Below are 16,904 nucleotides of genomic sequence, written 5' to 3' on the forward strand. Positions count from 1 at the left end.
CCAGAAGTAAATGCTTCTGTTTTTGAACGTGCCTTGGAAGTCGAACAGCTTCCACTGCGTGTTTTTCCATTTTCTCAATTGAATTGAGGCTTCCGCATTGAGTTTTCGGTTCTTGAACATTTCGGAACTAGAACGGTCTTCCAGAACGGATTACATTCGAGAACTGAGGTATCACTGTACCAAACAGATAAATTTATTTACCACATTTATATATCACTTTTTCTGCAAGGAATTCAATGCAGCATACATGGACCCATCATCCACTTATGCTACTACTGGTGTTTTCACAACAAACCCACCAAATAGGGTAGGCTTAGTAGTAGTGGTTGGCCCAAGATCATCGCCCAGAGTGAGCCATATGGCTGAGTTGAGGATTTGAGCCAAAATGACAGGACATTCCTAAAAAAGAACCTCACCTTAGACACAGACTTACCTGGACGTTGTACACAGTGACTGGAAACCCCTTGGCTTTAACAACCCATGTATGCTTACCACGTTCACTGAAAAGTAAAATACTTAATAAAAACAAGAAAAAAATCACAAACCAATAAACCCTCCTCAAATTAGGTGTGTGTGTAAATAGCAACAACCGTGCAGATCAGTTTTATTCCCTGGAGACTTTCACTCCCAGTGTACGCCTAGGCTTGTAGCCCCAAGTCCAAAACATGGTTTAGTGTGTAGTTCCGGGGAGAGCAACACCCTGCCTATGTTCCAATAAGCTTTTTTTTTTAGTTTCAGGAACCTTAACTGAAAACTTGGCCGAGTGATCGGGTGGTGGTGTTTTTCCGTTTTCGTTATCAGCGAGGCGATCATGGGGCGGGCTTCTCGGGGAGGCTCCCTGTCCTCCCGGCACAGGCTGGACGGGCGGCGGTGGAGGCGGCGGCCTCTACGCCCTGGTCCGGGCCGCGAGCGGTAGAGGGCGCCTCCGGACGCCGCGATTGCTCGGGCGGGTCGCTTCTGCCGGCTGGGGATGGTCGGAGGCCGCCTCAGCTGAGAGCCTTATCAGCGCTTCGCAGAAGCAGGAGGGGCCGGGCTGGGCCCCGTTTAGGCGGGCCGCGCTCTATGGGGCAGCGCCGGCGGCGCAGCCTGTGAGGCGCTGCTTTGCTCTCTCCCGCCGGGGGCCGCAGCAAGGAAGAAGCAGCAGCAAGCAACCGCCACCTCCGCGCGGCCACCGGCCATTTGCTCCATGGCAGGCTTGGTTCCCCGCCTCCCCCTGCTGCTGCTGTGGCGCCAACAGCGGCGTCGGCGCCTGCACTGCTGGCCCTGGGCTCCGGCTTCTTTCGGAGGTGCAGAGGCGGCTGCCGGCGGCGGATGGGCCGCGTCACCCTCGGCGGGCAGGTGGCGGGACGCTGCCGCTCCTTCGCTCGGCTCTCTGCGCTCGCGGCCAGCCGCTTCCCGCTCCGCCGCGTCCTCGTGGGCGGCCTCGGCGGGGACCTCGCGGAAGAAGGCGGGCGACCCCCCGGGAGCCGCGCTGCCCCCGGCTGCCGAGCCCGCCGCCGCCGAGGTCTCGGACGCCAAGAGGCTCCTGGCCTTGGCATATCCCGAGCGCTGGAGACTGACAGGTACCTCCTCCTCCTTTGCTGCCCCGAGACCGTCTCCCTGCTTGCCTCCCGGAGGGCTCTGGGGAGCCAAGGGCGCACCGTGGTACTACTACTACCATGTCCTGCCAGGCTTCGTTGGCTCTTCCGTTTCTGTTTTCTCTTTTTCTCCCACTTCATTGGCCTCCACCCACTAAATGGCTGAGAGCTGAGAAAATGCTCCCCCCCCCAGGTCGTTCTTTTCTACCCCCCCTGGTTGCACCTTTGCTCCACCCCACAAATGCCCACCATAGAGAACTGACTCTATGCAGCTTTTTTATCTCTCCCAAACGCTGGACTTCTGGCGCTTAATCTTTATTCCCTCCTCTACAGGTCCTACACTTATGTTCTCCTTGCCTTTCTGACACATCCACATGGATGTGGTGGTAAATTTTGACGTGCAGGAGCGCATCAGGACAGCCCCTCTAGCCATGCGCCCAGGGAGAGTCCAGAAATGCAGGAAGCTGTGTGATCCACTTTTATATTAGCTGCCCAGCCTACAACAGCGAGCTGTCCTCATTCTCTGTCTTCCACCATGGCTGCTGTGGAAGGACGTGTGGATCCAAAATTGGCCTCCACAGTCACTTACGGACTCACTGTTAAAACCGTGTTTATGGAAGTGATCGCCAAAGAAGAAGAAGAAACGCATGATGCCTTTAGAGCGCATGCAAAAGTTCTGTTCCTCAAAGGTTCCAGATGCTGTAGTTTGGGACGCTTTGCAAAAGGAGGCGGGGAACTCTGTGAGGGGTAAACTACAGTGCACAGTATTCCTTGGGGGAAATAATGTGTTTTGAATATGCTTTAAAAATATAGTGTGCCACGGGATGAACATCTGAATACTGCATTACTTTTAGTGGAACACACTTCTGTGTGTCCATATTCTGTCCCAAGTGGTGATGCAAAAATGCACGCTACAAAAATTGGATCAATGCAGAAGTTTTGCCAAGTATTCCAAGTGGGCAATGTACTATGCAATATGCTGTAGGAAGGCAGAGAATGTTGGCCCTGTTGTCTAGGCAGCGACATTGTTCAGTATTGCCTCTCCCCACCTTCAGTGTGAGCAGCATGGATTTAGGGTGGTACGGGCAGTTCCCCACCACAGGGTGCCAAGCCGAGGGGGAACAATAGCAGCAACAGCAGCAACCTATACGTATTTATACGGGTACCTACTCAAAGTTGAGGGGGTGCAAAATGTTGTCCTTGCTCAGGGTGCCATATTACCAAAGACTGGCCATGAGTGTCAGGGCAACATCATACTGTGTAGCCTGAGTGATTATATCATGCAGTGACATGTTGTTACATGTTATCCTGGATTAGCTATGGTCCATCAGGGTTAACTGTGAGGAGACCCTTTCAAAGGCCGCTTTATCTTAATTTATATCTGCTGTACAGATTCCCTTTAAATTAGGTACTGTGAAATGCGCCTGATGTTAAGCTGATGTCTCATATAAGTATTTCACAAAGTATCCATGTTTATTGTGGGCAGAATGCTTCCGAGTACCAGTTTCTGGAAACTCCAGGAGATGGGAGGGGTCTTGTGCTAGGGTTTCCCACAGGCATTTGGTTGGCCACTGTGAGAACAGGATGCTAGATTAGATGAGCAATTGGTCTGATCCAACAGGGCACTTCTTATGTTCTTGATACTAAGAATTCTCCAGTTAGACTGCTAAAATATAAGAAGCTGAAGTATTTTATAAAATGTTAATTTTATAATCCTTGCATCATTTTTTCCCATTTATTAAACGGCTTATATTTTCCCCCAGCTGCTGTTGGCTTTCTGACAGTTTCCAGTGTCATCACAATGTCTGCCCCTTTTTTCTTGGGGAAAGTAATTGATGTCATCTACACAAATCCCACTGGTGAACTTGCTGACAACCTAACCAATCTCTGTGCCTTGCTGAGTGGAATATTTTTATGTGGTGCTGCTGCCAATGCAATCCGTGTCTACCTCATGCAGATTGCAGGTAATTGGAATGGATACCTAAAATGATCTTCTGGAAAATGGAACAAGTGGCTGAAAGTAGCTCCAGACTAATAGTTGCATATTTAAAAGCCAGTGGTTAGGGATGGTGGGAGTTGTAAGCCAGAAACATTTGGAGGGCCACAGATTCCCCACCCTTTGGTCTCTGGGTTCCTTTCCTATTATACAAACTGAAAATGTATATACTCCAGGGTATGAAAAACAGCTGTTGGACAACATCCAGTCTGGAAGCATGCTAACCTCCACTGGAAGGGGTTAGGAACAGTCGGAGGTCTCCCTTCCCTGGTTTCCCTGGTTTCATCCAAGCCGGCCCATTGGTGGTTTGGAAGCAGCCAATGTAAGGCCTCCAAACAGGGCATATGTAGGGTGGGAGCAGAGCAGGGCCATTGATGGATCCACAGACTTTTTGTTGGTGCCAATAAAGGGTTTGCCCAACTACAGTGGAACCTCGGTTTATGAACACCTCGGTTTATGAATTTTCGGTTTATGAACGCCGCGGACCCATCTGGAACGGATTAATTCACTTTCCATTACTTTCAATGGGAAAGTTCGCTTCAGTTTATGAACGCTTCAGTTTATGAACAGACTTCCGGAACCAATTACACCCATGTTTCAGTTTATGAACGCTTCAGTTTAAGTACTCCGCGGACCCGTCTGGAACGGATTAATCCACTTTCCATTACTTTCAATGGGAAAGTTCGCTTCAGTTTATGAACGGTTACTCCGCGGACCGTCTGGAACGGATTAATCCACTTTCCATTACTTTCAATGGGAAAGTTCGCTTCAGTTTATGAACGCTTCAGTTTATGAACAGACTTCCGGAACCAATTGTGTTCATAAACCGAGGTACCACTGTATAGATTGTGGAGGTCCCCGGCCCCCCCCCGCATGGGTCAATAGAACTACCTTTGCTTTTCACAATATACAGTATAGTCATACCTCGGTTTAAGTACGCTTTGGTTTGAGTACTTTCAATAAGTTCTCCACGGACCCATCTGGAACGGATTAATCTGCTTTCCATTACTTTCAATGGGAAAGTTCGCTTCAGGTTAAGTACGCTTCAGGTTAAGTACAGACTTCTGGAACCAATTGTGTACTTAAACCGAGGTATCACTGTACTCTGAAATGCACAATTAAATTTCTTTGAAACATTGTAATAGTATGAATTGCCTTTCTCTGCCTAAAGATAAGTTTCTTCTCCTAAGTTATGCAAAAACTACTTCATCTTATAATTGAATACGGTATTAATTTCTGATCCAAATATTTAACAATAGCAAACAATACAACCCATATCCTCCATTCTCCCTATATGCACACACACGAGCACACCATTCTGTCTCTCCTCATTTATGATACAAGATCTGTTGCAAAATAACTTGCAATTAGTGAAGTTGCCAATTTATTCTTTATATGTGAATTCTTTTCAGTGAATTGTCATACTTCTTGACCCTTCTAGGACAAAGAATTGTGAAACGGCTGAGAGCAACAATGTTTTCCTCTCTCTTGAAACAAGAAGTAGCTTTTTTTGACAAAACCAGCACTGGAGAGCTGATTAATCGCTTATCATCAGACACGGCACTCTTGGGTCGTTCAGTCACTGAAAACCTTTCTGATGGGCTAAGAGCTGGTGCTCAGGCTTCAGTTGCAGTTGGGATGATGGTATGTTTCTTATTTCTTTCTCTGTCTCTCTCTGTGTGTGTATTCTGCCGGCTCAGGATGTTTAGGTTGAGGTTGCAAAGATCAGGAGTCCACCTGTGAAGCTGTTTTGTTTGATACAGGATACATATACAGTGGTGCCTCGCTAGACGAATTTAATTTGTTCCACGGGTCTTTTCTTATAATGAAAAATTCATCTAGAGAATCCCATAGGAATGCATTGAATTTTTTTTGCCCATAGGAACACATTAATTTCAATGCATTCCTATGGGAAACCGTGATTCACTAGACGAATTTTTCGTAAAACGAATTCGTCTAGCGAGGCAACCTCCACTAGAAAAAACCTTTCGTTAAGCAGAAGTTTCGTTAAGCAGGGCATTCTTTAAGCGAGGCACCACTGTACTAAGAATGCCTTTAAATATATCTGGTGATATATTTGTTTGTTTGTTGGGTAATTCTACTTTCTATTGTGACTTGTGATGCAAATGGATCATGCAACTTGGGTGGGGTTTGAGTCATTTGCCTGTAGTGAATGATAACAGTTGCAGTACGGCTCCAAATGTATCCCTGAACAGCAGGGATTGAAATATTTCCCTTCAGTTGCTCCCCATCTTGCTTGTTAAAAGGAAATCTCATTGTGTTAACATGCCTTTAATTTATAGATCTAGCAGTGTCTATTTAATTGTACTAAAATATTGATTCAAGGTTACTTCTTTTCCTTCTAGTTTTTTGTGTCTCCCAATCTTGCCACATTTGTTCTGAGTGTGGTGCCACCTCTGGCTTTTGTGGCTGTTATTTATGGAAGATATTTACGAAAACTGACTAGAATGACACAGGATTCCCTTGCAGCATCAACACAGGTCAGTTACTACATGTTAAAATAAAAATACTGAAAGTTAGTGTTGAGGTTATATCACTCTGCACTTTGCCATTATTCAGCAATTTCCCACTAGTTCTCAGCTGTCTCTTGATAAAGGTTCAGTTAAGGAAAATGAGGTAACATCAGGCATGGATTGTGGAAGATGAAGCAACAGGGATGTTGCAAGCTTTCTATTCCCCTTTTCAACTGAGAGTGAAGTCCTTTTTTCTTATTATGGTATACAACAGTTTTCTATGTAACTTTTCTTTGTAGGTGTCATGGTAGGGTTTGTATATATTGTCTCTTAACAAGGTTTAACAAATGGAGGCCTGCATCAGCATTTTGTGTGGATGGATCTGCACTGACCTTGTGTTATTGGCCTGTTTCAGGTGCCATGTTAAACCATAGTTGAAAATAAAGGGTGGCTTAATAAGAACAAGCAGCATGCTGGGGGGATACTGCTCAGTAGTGCCTGCTTGGCTCATTTGACACCTATATTTGTGGCTTGTTTGGAGAGAAACTATCAGTGCTGGTTCACACATAATGCAAAACCAGCCTCTGGTTTGCTTCCCTCCTGGGATGGCAAAGACAGAAACAGAGGAGGAGCAAAGCAGGCACTATTGAGCAGGGGGGTAAGCTCACTGCTTGTTCTTGTTAACATATTTTAAACTATAGTTTAATATGAACTAGGCCACTGTATAACTGCCCTCTGTGGCCTGTGCTACAGTGCTTTTCCCCAAGCCCCATATAGTACTGGGGCTTAGCCTTAGACTATGTTCCAGCTCCCTTTTACACAGGAACACGAAGAGGCAAAAGTTCAGGTATGTCTTTTAAACCACGACATCACATGCTAAATGCTTCTAGCATACGGCTAGTGCGTCTAGTACTTAAAAGCAATTAGAGCAATGGTTCCCAACCTTTTTTTGGCCATGCCCCACCTAAGCATCTCTAAAATCCTGATGCCCCCTCCCCCCGTGACATATAATTCTTACTATTCAAAAAGCCAACTCGTATTCATGTGGAGGAAGCCTAAAAGGCCATTCACTGTTAATAACTCATTCTCGAATTGCCCCCCCCTTAAAAATCAAATTGCCCCCCCTGTTGGGAAACACGGAATTAGAGGGATCACATTTACGATTGTATGTTGGTTTGGGGCACATGAAATTCAAGCCTCCTGGATTATATCTATATATTTTAAATGTTAACTGCAGTTAGCAGAAGAACGGATTGGAAATTTAAGAACAGTTCGAGCTTTTGGGCAAGAATTGAAAGAAATGGAGAAATACAGGAGCAAAGTTGATCATGTGTTACAGTTAGCCAAAAAGGAAGCGTTAGCTCGAGCAGGATTCTTTGGAGCAGTAAGTATATGAAGAAGGTGAGGAATCCACAATGTTTCTGTAATGTCCCTGGGTTTCTCTTGTATATTTACACTGTTGCTTTGATATAGGCACCTTCATTATCGGATTTTCCATCTGTAAATAGCGTATCACAACGCCCCTACAGAAAATTATTTACACATCTAGCTGGGAGTTGCACCTCAGGCCATGTATCACTTTTTTGTTTTGTTCTGTTCTGTTTACAGAAGCTTTCCTTCCTTGTTAGCATTAACTGTGACCAAGGCACTTCTTGGAGACCTCTGCCACTAGCTGCTCCAGAGAATTTTCAATTGACCCTGATTTTAATAGGAACACTGGGGGGGGGGGAGTGGATATCAGAGCGCATTCAGTGGAAATTCAGGGTATATGCTGCATGAGTATGGCAGCATTTCCCCTTTAAACTACCCTTCTGCCTATTGTGAGCTTCCTTGTTCGTATAATGTAAACAGGGACTACGGATATATTTCCTAAGAAAATTGGTTGAAGACATTTACATGGGTTATGTTTTCCTTTCTGATAAGAGAAGATGTAATCCCAGGGTGGGTAGAGCAGGCAGTGGATTGGATCATAAGCTGCCTTGTGAGCCAGACAATTGGTCCATCTAACTCTGTGCTTCCTGCACTGACTGGCAGCAACTCTCCAGGATTTCAGGCAGGAGCTTTTCTGAGGCTTGTCAGGAGACATGTTGGACCTTCTCTGTGCAAGGTAGATGCTCTACCACTGATCTTGGTCCTTCACACCAAACTCTTCCTGCAACAGGTCCCAACAACTTCAAGAAGAATAGACATAGAACTGCCAGGGGGGGGATTTCTTTGCATGAGTGGAAGTGCCTTCTGCTAGCGCAGGGGCTCCTTTGACTCAAAATTAAGATTTATTTGGCTTTCTTTGGAGACCTTCTGAAAAGTTTGGGAGTACTGAAGATAATAGTTGCAGTCCTAAAGATGCACTCCAAACATAATAGACTTCATGTACTGAATGTGCTTCTCCAATTTGCTTCTGTCATGTGTATTTTGACTACCCTTCACGTGTCCAGTTGATTCTTTTAGAAGAATGTGATGAAAGAATTGATGTCTTCACTCTTTTAATTTTGGCAATATGGGTACCAAGGATGCTTTTTTCAAATAAATGACTTTATTTTAAGATTTTAGATAAATGTTCTCAAACATGAGATAATTTCAGAAGATGCTGCTATGAAGGTTTGGATTATCTTGGAAGATATGTTACTTTTTCTTTTTCAGACTGGGCTATCTGGGAATTTGATTGTGCTCTCTGTTCTGTACAAAGGAGGATTACTGATGAGCAGTGCCCACATGACTATTGGTGAACTGTCCTCTTTCTTAATGTACGCCTTCTGGGTTGGCATAAGCATTGGAGGTATGGATCATAAAATATATGCTTAAAAAGAATGAGTTAGAAATATTATAGTCAAGATTCAGTTTAGAAGTAGAGACATGGTAAGTGTTTATAAAATCATTCATGGTGTTAAGGAAGTGGGTAAAGTGGGTTTATCCCTCATCATACCAGAACTTGGGGTTATCCAATGGAACTTATTGGCAGGAAATTCAAGAAAGACAAAGGAAAGTACTTCTTTCCATAGCACACAAGTAATTTATGGAACTTTGCTGCTACAAAACATGGTGGTGGCCACCAGTTGAGACAAATCCATGGAGAATATGTCTGTCAAGGACTACTAGTCATGTTAACTATATGCAACCTCCAGGATCAGACAGAGTATGTTACTACACACCAACTGCTGGGAGATAGCAACAGTTGCTCTCATGTCCTGCTAGATGGACCCTTGGCCTGATCCAGCAGGGTGGTTCTTTTGAAAGGTTCTTTAAAGTATACTTTACTTTACTTAAAAGGAAAAAATAGTTTTCCAGTGCTGGGGTGTGTTTACCTTCTTCAAAAGAGAGGGAAAAGCAGTGCCCTTGCAGAATGACTACTCTCTGCCAAGAATACCCTAGTCTTAGATTTCAATTTTATTTAGGTGTACATGCTAGCTATTTAGAAGTGGGTTGGCAGAGTTTATTCTGTCAAACATGCAAAACTTGTTTTTCAGGCTGAGCAGTCATGAAGCAGTTAGAATAAGGATTCAGGCATGGAGGTTATGCCAATCTATTTCATAACAAACTACCTGTCCTGCATGTTCCTGTTTGTACATAACAATACTTTTTCTTGTTTAGGTTTAAGCTCTTTCTATTCGGAGCTAATGAAAGGATTAGGTGCAGGAGGGCGTCTGTGGGAACTTATGGATCGAAAGCCACAACTTCCTTTTAATGGTACGGTAGGTTCTCTGTTTCATAAATGTTTAAGCTGTGGTGTTAGCTCCCTAACCCGGAACGCCATCTTACAGCAGAATTTCCCATCAGGGCTGGTTTTCAGGTATATATATAGATGACCCACGGGTCTCTTGCAACTCTGCAATTCTGTGATTTGCCAGGGATGTTGCTGATTACCTCAAGCCTGACTCTGTATGGTCCTTTTTCCCTTTGTGTGTTTGTTCCATTTAGGGGTGGACTGAAATTCCCTCCACAATTTATTATTTATACCCCACTCATCTGGCTGAGTTTCCCCAGCCACTCTGGGCGGCTCCCAATCGAGTGTTAAAAACAATACAGCATTAAAATGTGTGTGTGCTTTCCTTACTCTAAGACAAGGTGTCTGAGGCTTTCTTCTGTGTTTCGCACTTTAAAAAAAGCCTTACTGGCTTCTGACTGCAGCCTGCAAAACCCTTAAATTTTCTAGCCATGTTTTCTCTTCCTGCCTGTGGCACATCCCCATAGAAACAACACTATGTGTTTCCATAGGGATCTGGCACAGATGGAAAGAGGATATACAATAGGAAAACATGCAAGAGTCTTGCCAACTGTGATCAGTGAGACCCTTTTCAAAAAGGTAAAAAAAAACCAGAATATCCTTAGCTATGTTGTGTTTCTTCTTCTTTGGCGATCACTCGTATCCGAGTAAGATTGTCTTCCATAAACACTGTTTTAACAATGGGTCCGTAAGTGACTGTGGAGACCAATTCTGGATCCACACATCCTTCCACAGTGGGGACATTGGTTTCCAGGCGGGAGTTGATCACGGTGTGGATTTAACAAGTGTGCCTTCCTCTTAGCACGTTTCTCCCTTGCTTCCTGGGATCGAGTGTCTTCAAAGCCCATGACACCTTTGGTAAAGGCTGTTCTCCAACTGGAGCGCTCGCAGGCCAGTGTTTCCCAGTTGTCGGTCTTTATACTACATTTTTTTAGATTTGCCTTGAGACAGTCTTTAAACCTCTTTTGCTGACCGCCAGCATTACGCTTTCCATTTTTAAATTCGGAATAGAGTAGTTGCTTTGGAAGATGATCATCAGGCACCCGCACATGACCAGTCCATGTTGTGTTTATAGTAAGGGAAGCCACACACACCCACACACGAAATTTGAAGGCATTTCCCCCACCCATCCCTTATGTGTATATTGTCTCTCGTCCCTCCAAATATATGAGAAGAATGAACTAAACATATCAGCCCAGCTCTTCACCAAGTTCTGTCCCTATTATATGACCCATTCTCTGTCTTTGGTGCTGCTATTGGTGCTGCTATTCCCTTGGGAGAAAGTGGGACTAACTACCGGTACCTAGTCCAGCTAGGCCATAAGCAGAATAAGCCACTGGGGATTTTTAGAGTGTGCGATTGCTAAGGTACTTAATTCCCAGAAAGAACACAGCTAAGGCTCGTGCCCAATTCCTCTATGATCAGACTGATCCAGGTTGCCTTATAGATAACATTTAAAAATGAGCAAATCTGTATAACTCTTAAGAAGAGTCACAGCAGATAACCTGTGCCCCTTATTTTGATTTTTTTGATGGCACAACTGAATGTAATGCACATAGATGCATCTTACTTGCACAAATATTGGGTTCCTCTTCAGTCATAAATGTGTTTATATTACTGCAATTTTAATTGTTGTTGTTGTTGTTTGTTTTTTTTTAAGAGGGAATGGTATTAAACCAGGATGCATTCAAAGGTGCTCTGGAGTTCAGAAATATCCAATTTGCATATCCAGCTCGTCCAGAAGCATTGATTTTTCAGGACTTTACCCTTAGCATCCCATCGGGCTCTGTAATGGCATTGGTTGGCCCAAGTGGCTCTGGCAAATCGACTGTTGTCTCTCTCCTGCTTAGGCTTTATGATCCAATCTCAGGTAAGAATGAGGGTATACAAGGTCAGCAATTGTGTTAGATGCAGTTTTGCATTCAGAATAGAATGCAAAAATGCTGGTCTCCTGTTCACAATATGCAGAGTCTGCTTTGCTTCAGCAAGGTGGCAGCCCCCTGGGTCTTCAGACTATTACAAATTATTAAGATCCAGAGCAACCTTATCCAAGTCTTCCAAAGCATAGGCAAATAAATGTGATTTTAGTAGGCGACACGAGGAGACAGTTCCATTCAGGGTAAAATTGCCAAGAAGGCTATACAGTAACCTCTGTGGCACTTAAGCATTCCCTCTGCTATTATTTCTCATTCTCCTGAGTCTCCTATTTCTCCCTCTGTTCCTAGAATATTATCTAACAACCATCTCTTGTTCAAGGAAGCATCACTGTTGATGGTGTTGATGTTCGTCAGTTAAATCCACTCTGGTTCAGGAATAGAATCGGAACAGTAAGCCAGGTAAGAAGAGAAGCAGTGATTCTTTGTATATTTATCCAATTCTTGCACTCCTTGTGAAAGGAAGGTTCTTACTGCAATGCTCCATTCTAAGCTTTGGACAAAAGCCTGAGAACACTCCTTCTATATTCCTATAGAGTATAGGGATACTTCCTTCTATATTCCTATAGAAGGAATCGATTCACTGCCGTACAAAATGTTTAACCACTGCAATTGGTAGAAAATATTAAGACTTCAGATAAAAAAAAATCTCATATGAAAATGTTGTGTTTTACACGTTAGGAACCAGTTCTGTTCTCATGCTCTATTGCTGAAAACATTGCCTATGGTGCAGAGGACCCTTCTACAGTAACTACTGAAGAAATTGAGAGAGTTGCTGAGATAGCAAACGCTGCTAGTTTTATCCAAAACTTTCCAAACGGATTCCACACTTTAGTGGGGGAGAAGGGTGTTCTTCTTTCAGGTATGACTTCGAACTTTTCAAAATGCATTGTGTAATACAGTATATGTGCTTTTAAAATATAATTTAAATTTTGTTAATATCCCAGGGAGGAGCAAAGAGGCCATGGTCTCTTCTCCATGGGCCCACATGCTTATACATTTGCACTGACTGATAATTTGGCTTAGCGTGACAAACCAGGCCACTGTCTGTATTTTATGCATTCTATTCTCTTTGACCTGACTGTTTACAAGTCTCCCTTTATCTAACCTGCAAATTAGGATAGCACTATATTATAAACAAAGAAATGAATTATTATTACAGCAGGATAGCTTAGTTGGTTAGAGCATAGTGCTGATCATGCCAAGGTTGCAGGTTCAATCCCCTTAAAGGACAGCTGCATATTCCTGCAATGCAGGGAGTTGGGCTAGATGATCCTTCCAACTCTATGATTCACTTACATTAAATGACGATGTGAACCCTAGCCCCCCAAACTTATGCTTTTATAAATTTGCTAGTTTCTAAGGCAGTGATGTTTTGGGACTACAACTCCCATCATCCCTAGCTATCAGGGCCAGTTGTCAGGGATGATGGGAATTGTAGTCCCCAAACAGCTGAAGGGCCAAGTTTGGCCATCACTGCTCTAAGGCATGGATAGGCAAACTAAGGCCCGGGGGCCGGATCCAGCCTAATCACCTTCTAAATCTGGCCCACGGATGGTCCAGGAATCGGCATGTTTTTACATGAGTAGAATGTGTGCTTTTATTTAAAATGCATCTCTGGGTTATTTGTGGGGCATAGGAATTTGTTCACCCCCCCCCAAAAAAAATAGTCTGGCCCCCCACAAGGTCTGAGGGACAGTGGACCGGCTCCCTGCTGAAAAAGTTTGCTGACACCTGCTCTAAGGTGTCCCAAGACTGTTGTTTTGCTGCAACTCACTCATACAGCTACTCCTCTGGAAAGCTTTAAAATGTAGTCCTCCTTGCAGAATTAGTGGAGAGCAATTAATCCTCCTGCATTTAACTAAGAATTTCCATAAAGAGAAAAAAACAGGATTTTTTAAAAAAAGTTACATTTTTTAACAGGTGGACAGAAGCAACGGATTGCAATTGCTCGAGCTCTTCTCAAGGTAAGACAGAAACCAATTGGCTTTTCTCATATCCATATCTTGAAAGAGGAACAAGGGAAAACATACAGTGGACGCTCGGCTTGCGAATGTGATCCATGTGGGATGCACGTTCACAACCTGCAACGTTTGCAACCCGCACCTGCATGTCTGCACGTGCGCGGGTTGTGATTTGGCACTTCTGTGCATGCGCAAAGCGCGATTTAGCACTTCTGCACATGCGCCGAACCCGGACGTAACCCGTTCCAGTACTTCCGGGTTTGGCCTGGAGCGCAACCCAAAAGGACATAACCCGCAGCGGACGTAACATGAGGTATGACTGTATGTGTCAAACAGATTTTTCTTAACTGAGGTAGTACGGTAGGAATAGGAAATGTGTTACAGTTGTGGCGTTATATGATGCTTACTATAGAGTCAAATTGTCCTACTTTACTTTTCCGTCTGAAACCTACAGGTCGGTCTGGTCTGTCTGGAATAGCTTGCTCTTCCAGGAGCAGCATTTTCTCTCTGGGAAGATACGGTAGTAATTTTGATTAGGGTGTCAAAGGTGTAGTACCTTTGCTTAGCACTTTTAAGAGTTAGCTTGCAGGTTACTTAAAAAAATGTAAATTGCCTTCCCGTTTGTTGGTAACAGCTCTTAATTTAGTTAGATACAAACTCCAGGCTCTACATAGAAAAATCTCTTTTTTCTGGTATGTGATAAAACATTTTGGTTGTTTTAGTGGTGAGTACTAATGCATTGCCATTTTTGCAATTGTGCTTTAGTTTAGAGGAATCTTAATAATCTAGTAGTGCATATTAAAAGCTACCATGTTTACTCCATTTCATACTTATATGTAAATATGTATTGCTTATGTCAACTCTCCAATGAATTTCAAATTTTTGCATAGAATGACATTGCCATGCTGCTTTTCTTTGCTTCATCCATATATTCTTCACGTAATTGGAGCAGCAAACTTAGCTGCTTCATATCTATGTTTGCTACATAAGCATAGCTATGAAGCAGCTAAGCTTGCTGCTCCAATTACATGAAGAATATATGGAAGACGCAAACAATTCCACCAGAAACCACTGATAAGTTCATTGTTAATAAAGGTGGCCTCATAGTTGCTTTCCACCTATATAGAGGAAGAGATCTGAAGTATTCTCCCTAATGTTCCAGTTATTTTTCCAATGTATGTACATTAACACAATCTTCAACTAAAAAACTGCCAAAATAAAATCAAGTTCATTTTGTTCTGTAGAATCCAAAAATTCTTCTTCTTGATGAAGCAACAAGGTAAGTAAAACATTTCCCCCCAGAAGTGATAATTTCTTCTTTACTACTGACCTTTTAATACTTCTATACTGTACTACTCACCTTATGCCAGAGCAGGCCATGTATTTTCCTTCAAAGCAGTTTGGAAGGAACTGTGACTTGATGTTCCCAACAGTTTCTGACCACATCTGTGGAATGCTTCAGCAAGTCCAGACCAGGAGAGCACAAAAATCAGTACAGGATAAGCTGTGCTCAGTTGTACAATGAAAGGAACTGTCTTTCTTTCTGGGACACTTCCTTCTCTCCTGTTAAACTGGGAAGCTCCCATTTGGATGTGTCCTTGTCTTTTGAAACTTGATTAAATATAAATTTGATTAAAAATGAACATGTTTAATTAAATTTCAGTAGGAACTGATCTGTCAAAAGGTGGTGTGTGTTGCTGAAGACAAAATGGGTTAAGATTATCTTTTCCAATAAATAATGGGATATTATTTTGTCCACAGAATGTGGACTTTGTGAAATAACAATATTTTAAGCGTATTTATGGCAGATTTTTAAATGAAACAAAAGCAAGCTGGTTAGACAACTAGTCTGTACTAAAAAAAAATAGCCCTCAGAGTGTAGTAGTGGAATATATCACATCTTTTCCCTTCAATCTATTCTTGAATTAGTGCTTTGGATGCTGAAAATGAGTATCTTGTCCAAGAAGCACTAGATCGGCTCATGGAAGGGAGAACTGTCCTCATTATTGCTCATCGTCTGTCCACCATTCAGAATGCTAATTCTGTTGCAGTTCTTGACCAAGGTAGAATTATTGAGTGTGGAAAGCATGAAACACTGCTTGCAAACCCAGATGGACTTTTCAGCAAACTAATGAAGAAACAGTCTCTTATCCAGACTCCTGAAAGTTTTGCATTAAATGTGAAATCCTGAAAGAAAAATATTTTTAAAAATTATGAAAGAGTATAAGGAATCGAAATGTACCACATTTCCAAGAATTTTAAATTATGTTTCAGTTTATGTACAATAAATGTTATATATATTTTTCAGCTTGTTTCAAATATTTTTAAACTTGATTGTGCTAAACTTTTTATTCAGAACTACTAACTATATTATGAAGATACCCAATACTGAGTTGTTTTCAGGTTGTAATTTCTTTGTATTTTTATTGATGACTATAATATGGATGTTCATTGGTTTTAGGTTATGGCAGCACACTGATTTTCCCATTGTTGGAAATTAAAACTACATTTAGTTATGTTTTTTTTTTTAAGTTATGGGGTTGGAAACAGAGGTCCATTCATTGAACACAGAGGATCAGAGCAGAGGGAAAGTTTCACCAATTCCTTGTTCCCACCATTGACCCTTGCATCCTCCAAATTTGTTCCGGAGAGTTGGAGGAGCCTCTGGTACAGCATAAGATGTGGCACAGGAGGCCGAAGGGGGAATCATAGAAAGACATTTAGTAGAAAAGCTGCTACTAGTTGGGCTGGAAGACAGAGACCTATGACAGAGATGGGGGACCTGTGGCTTTCCATATGTTTTTGGACTAAAACTCCTGTCATCCCTAGCCATTGGTCATCCTGGCTAGAACTGATGGGGGTCAAAAGGCCAACAAAATGGGGAAGGCAGAAATTCCACCCTGACCTGTTTAGGGTTTTTTTAATAGGATATTTGCCCCACAGGCAGAATTTAGACATGTTCTTGAGTGTATCTAAAACTTTCACTCTTCCCAATTAAATCCTGAGGCTAGTAACTGATTAGGAATACAGAACATTCCTCTGTTTTCAGTTCTATCCTGTTACTTTGATGCCAACACACCGGATGACATTTTAAATTGCCTTTGTAATCTCTCTTCCACTTTAGGATTGCACCCTAAAAATCATTCTGTCACTTGCTTAAAAAGCAGAACAAGCAGCATTTAAAACCCAGTGTACATTATATGTTCCAAAGTGCCCCACCCCCATAAAAACCATTCAA

At 42.8% G+C, this 16,904-nt stretch overlaps 1 protein-coding gene across 2 annotated transcripts; it reads left to right on the forward strand.

The window, feature by feature from the left end:
- The first annotated feature begins 571 nt into the window (after positions 1-571).
- On the forward strand, positions 572-16,192 carry ABCB10 (ATP binding cassette subfamily B member 10). Of its 2 annotated transcripts, XM_035108469.3 has the most exons (13): positions 572-1,562; positions 3,341-3,541; positions 5,015-5,217; positions 5,940-6,074; positions 7,285-7,431; positions 8,688-8,823; positions 9,636-9,731; positions 11,429-11,638; positions 12,025-12,104; positions 12,384-12,564; positions 13,626-13,669; positions 14,911-14,945; positions 15,596-16,192. In XM_035108469.3, the coding sequence occupies exons 1-13, from the start codon at positions 1,187-1,189 to the stop codon at positions 15,855-15,857; spliced, it is 2,106 nt and encodes a 701-aa protein (XP_034964360.2). In that variant the 5' UTR covers positions 572-1,186; the 3' UTR covers positions 15,858-16,192. The 2 variants fall into 2 exon arrangements, with proteins under 2 accessions (XP_034964360.2, XP_088522556.1); XM_088666430.1 differs by lacking the exon at positions 11,429-11,638.
- Positions 16,193-16,904: the final 712 nt, after the last annotated feature.

The sequence above is a fragment of the Zootoca vivipara genome, chromosome 3 (genome assembly GCF_965207765.1).
Source record: "Zootoca vivipara chromosome 3, rZooViv2.hap1.1, whole genome shotgun sequence".
Taxonomy (NCBI): domain Eukaryota; kingdom Metazoa; phylum Chordata; class Lepidosauria; order Squamata; family Lacertidae; genus Zootoca; species Zootoca vivipara.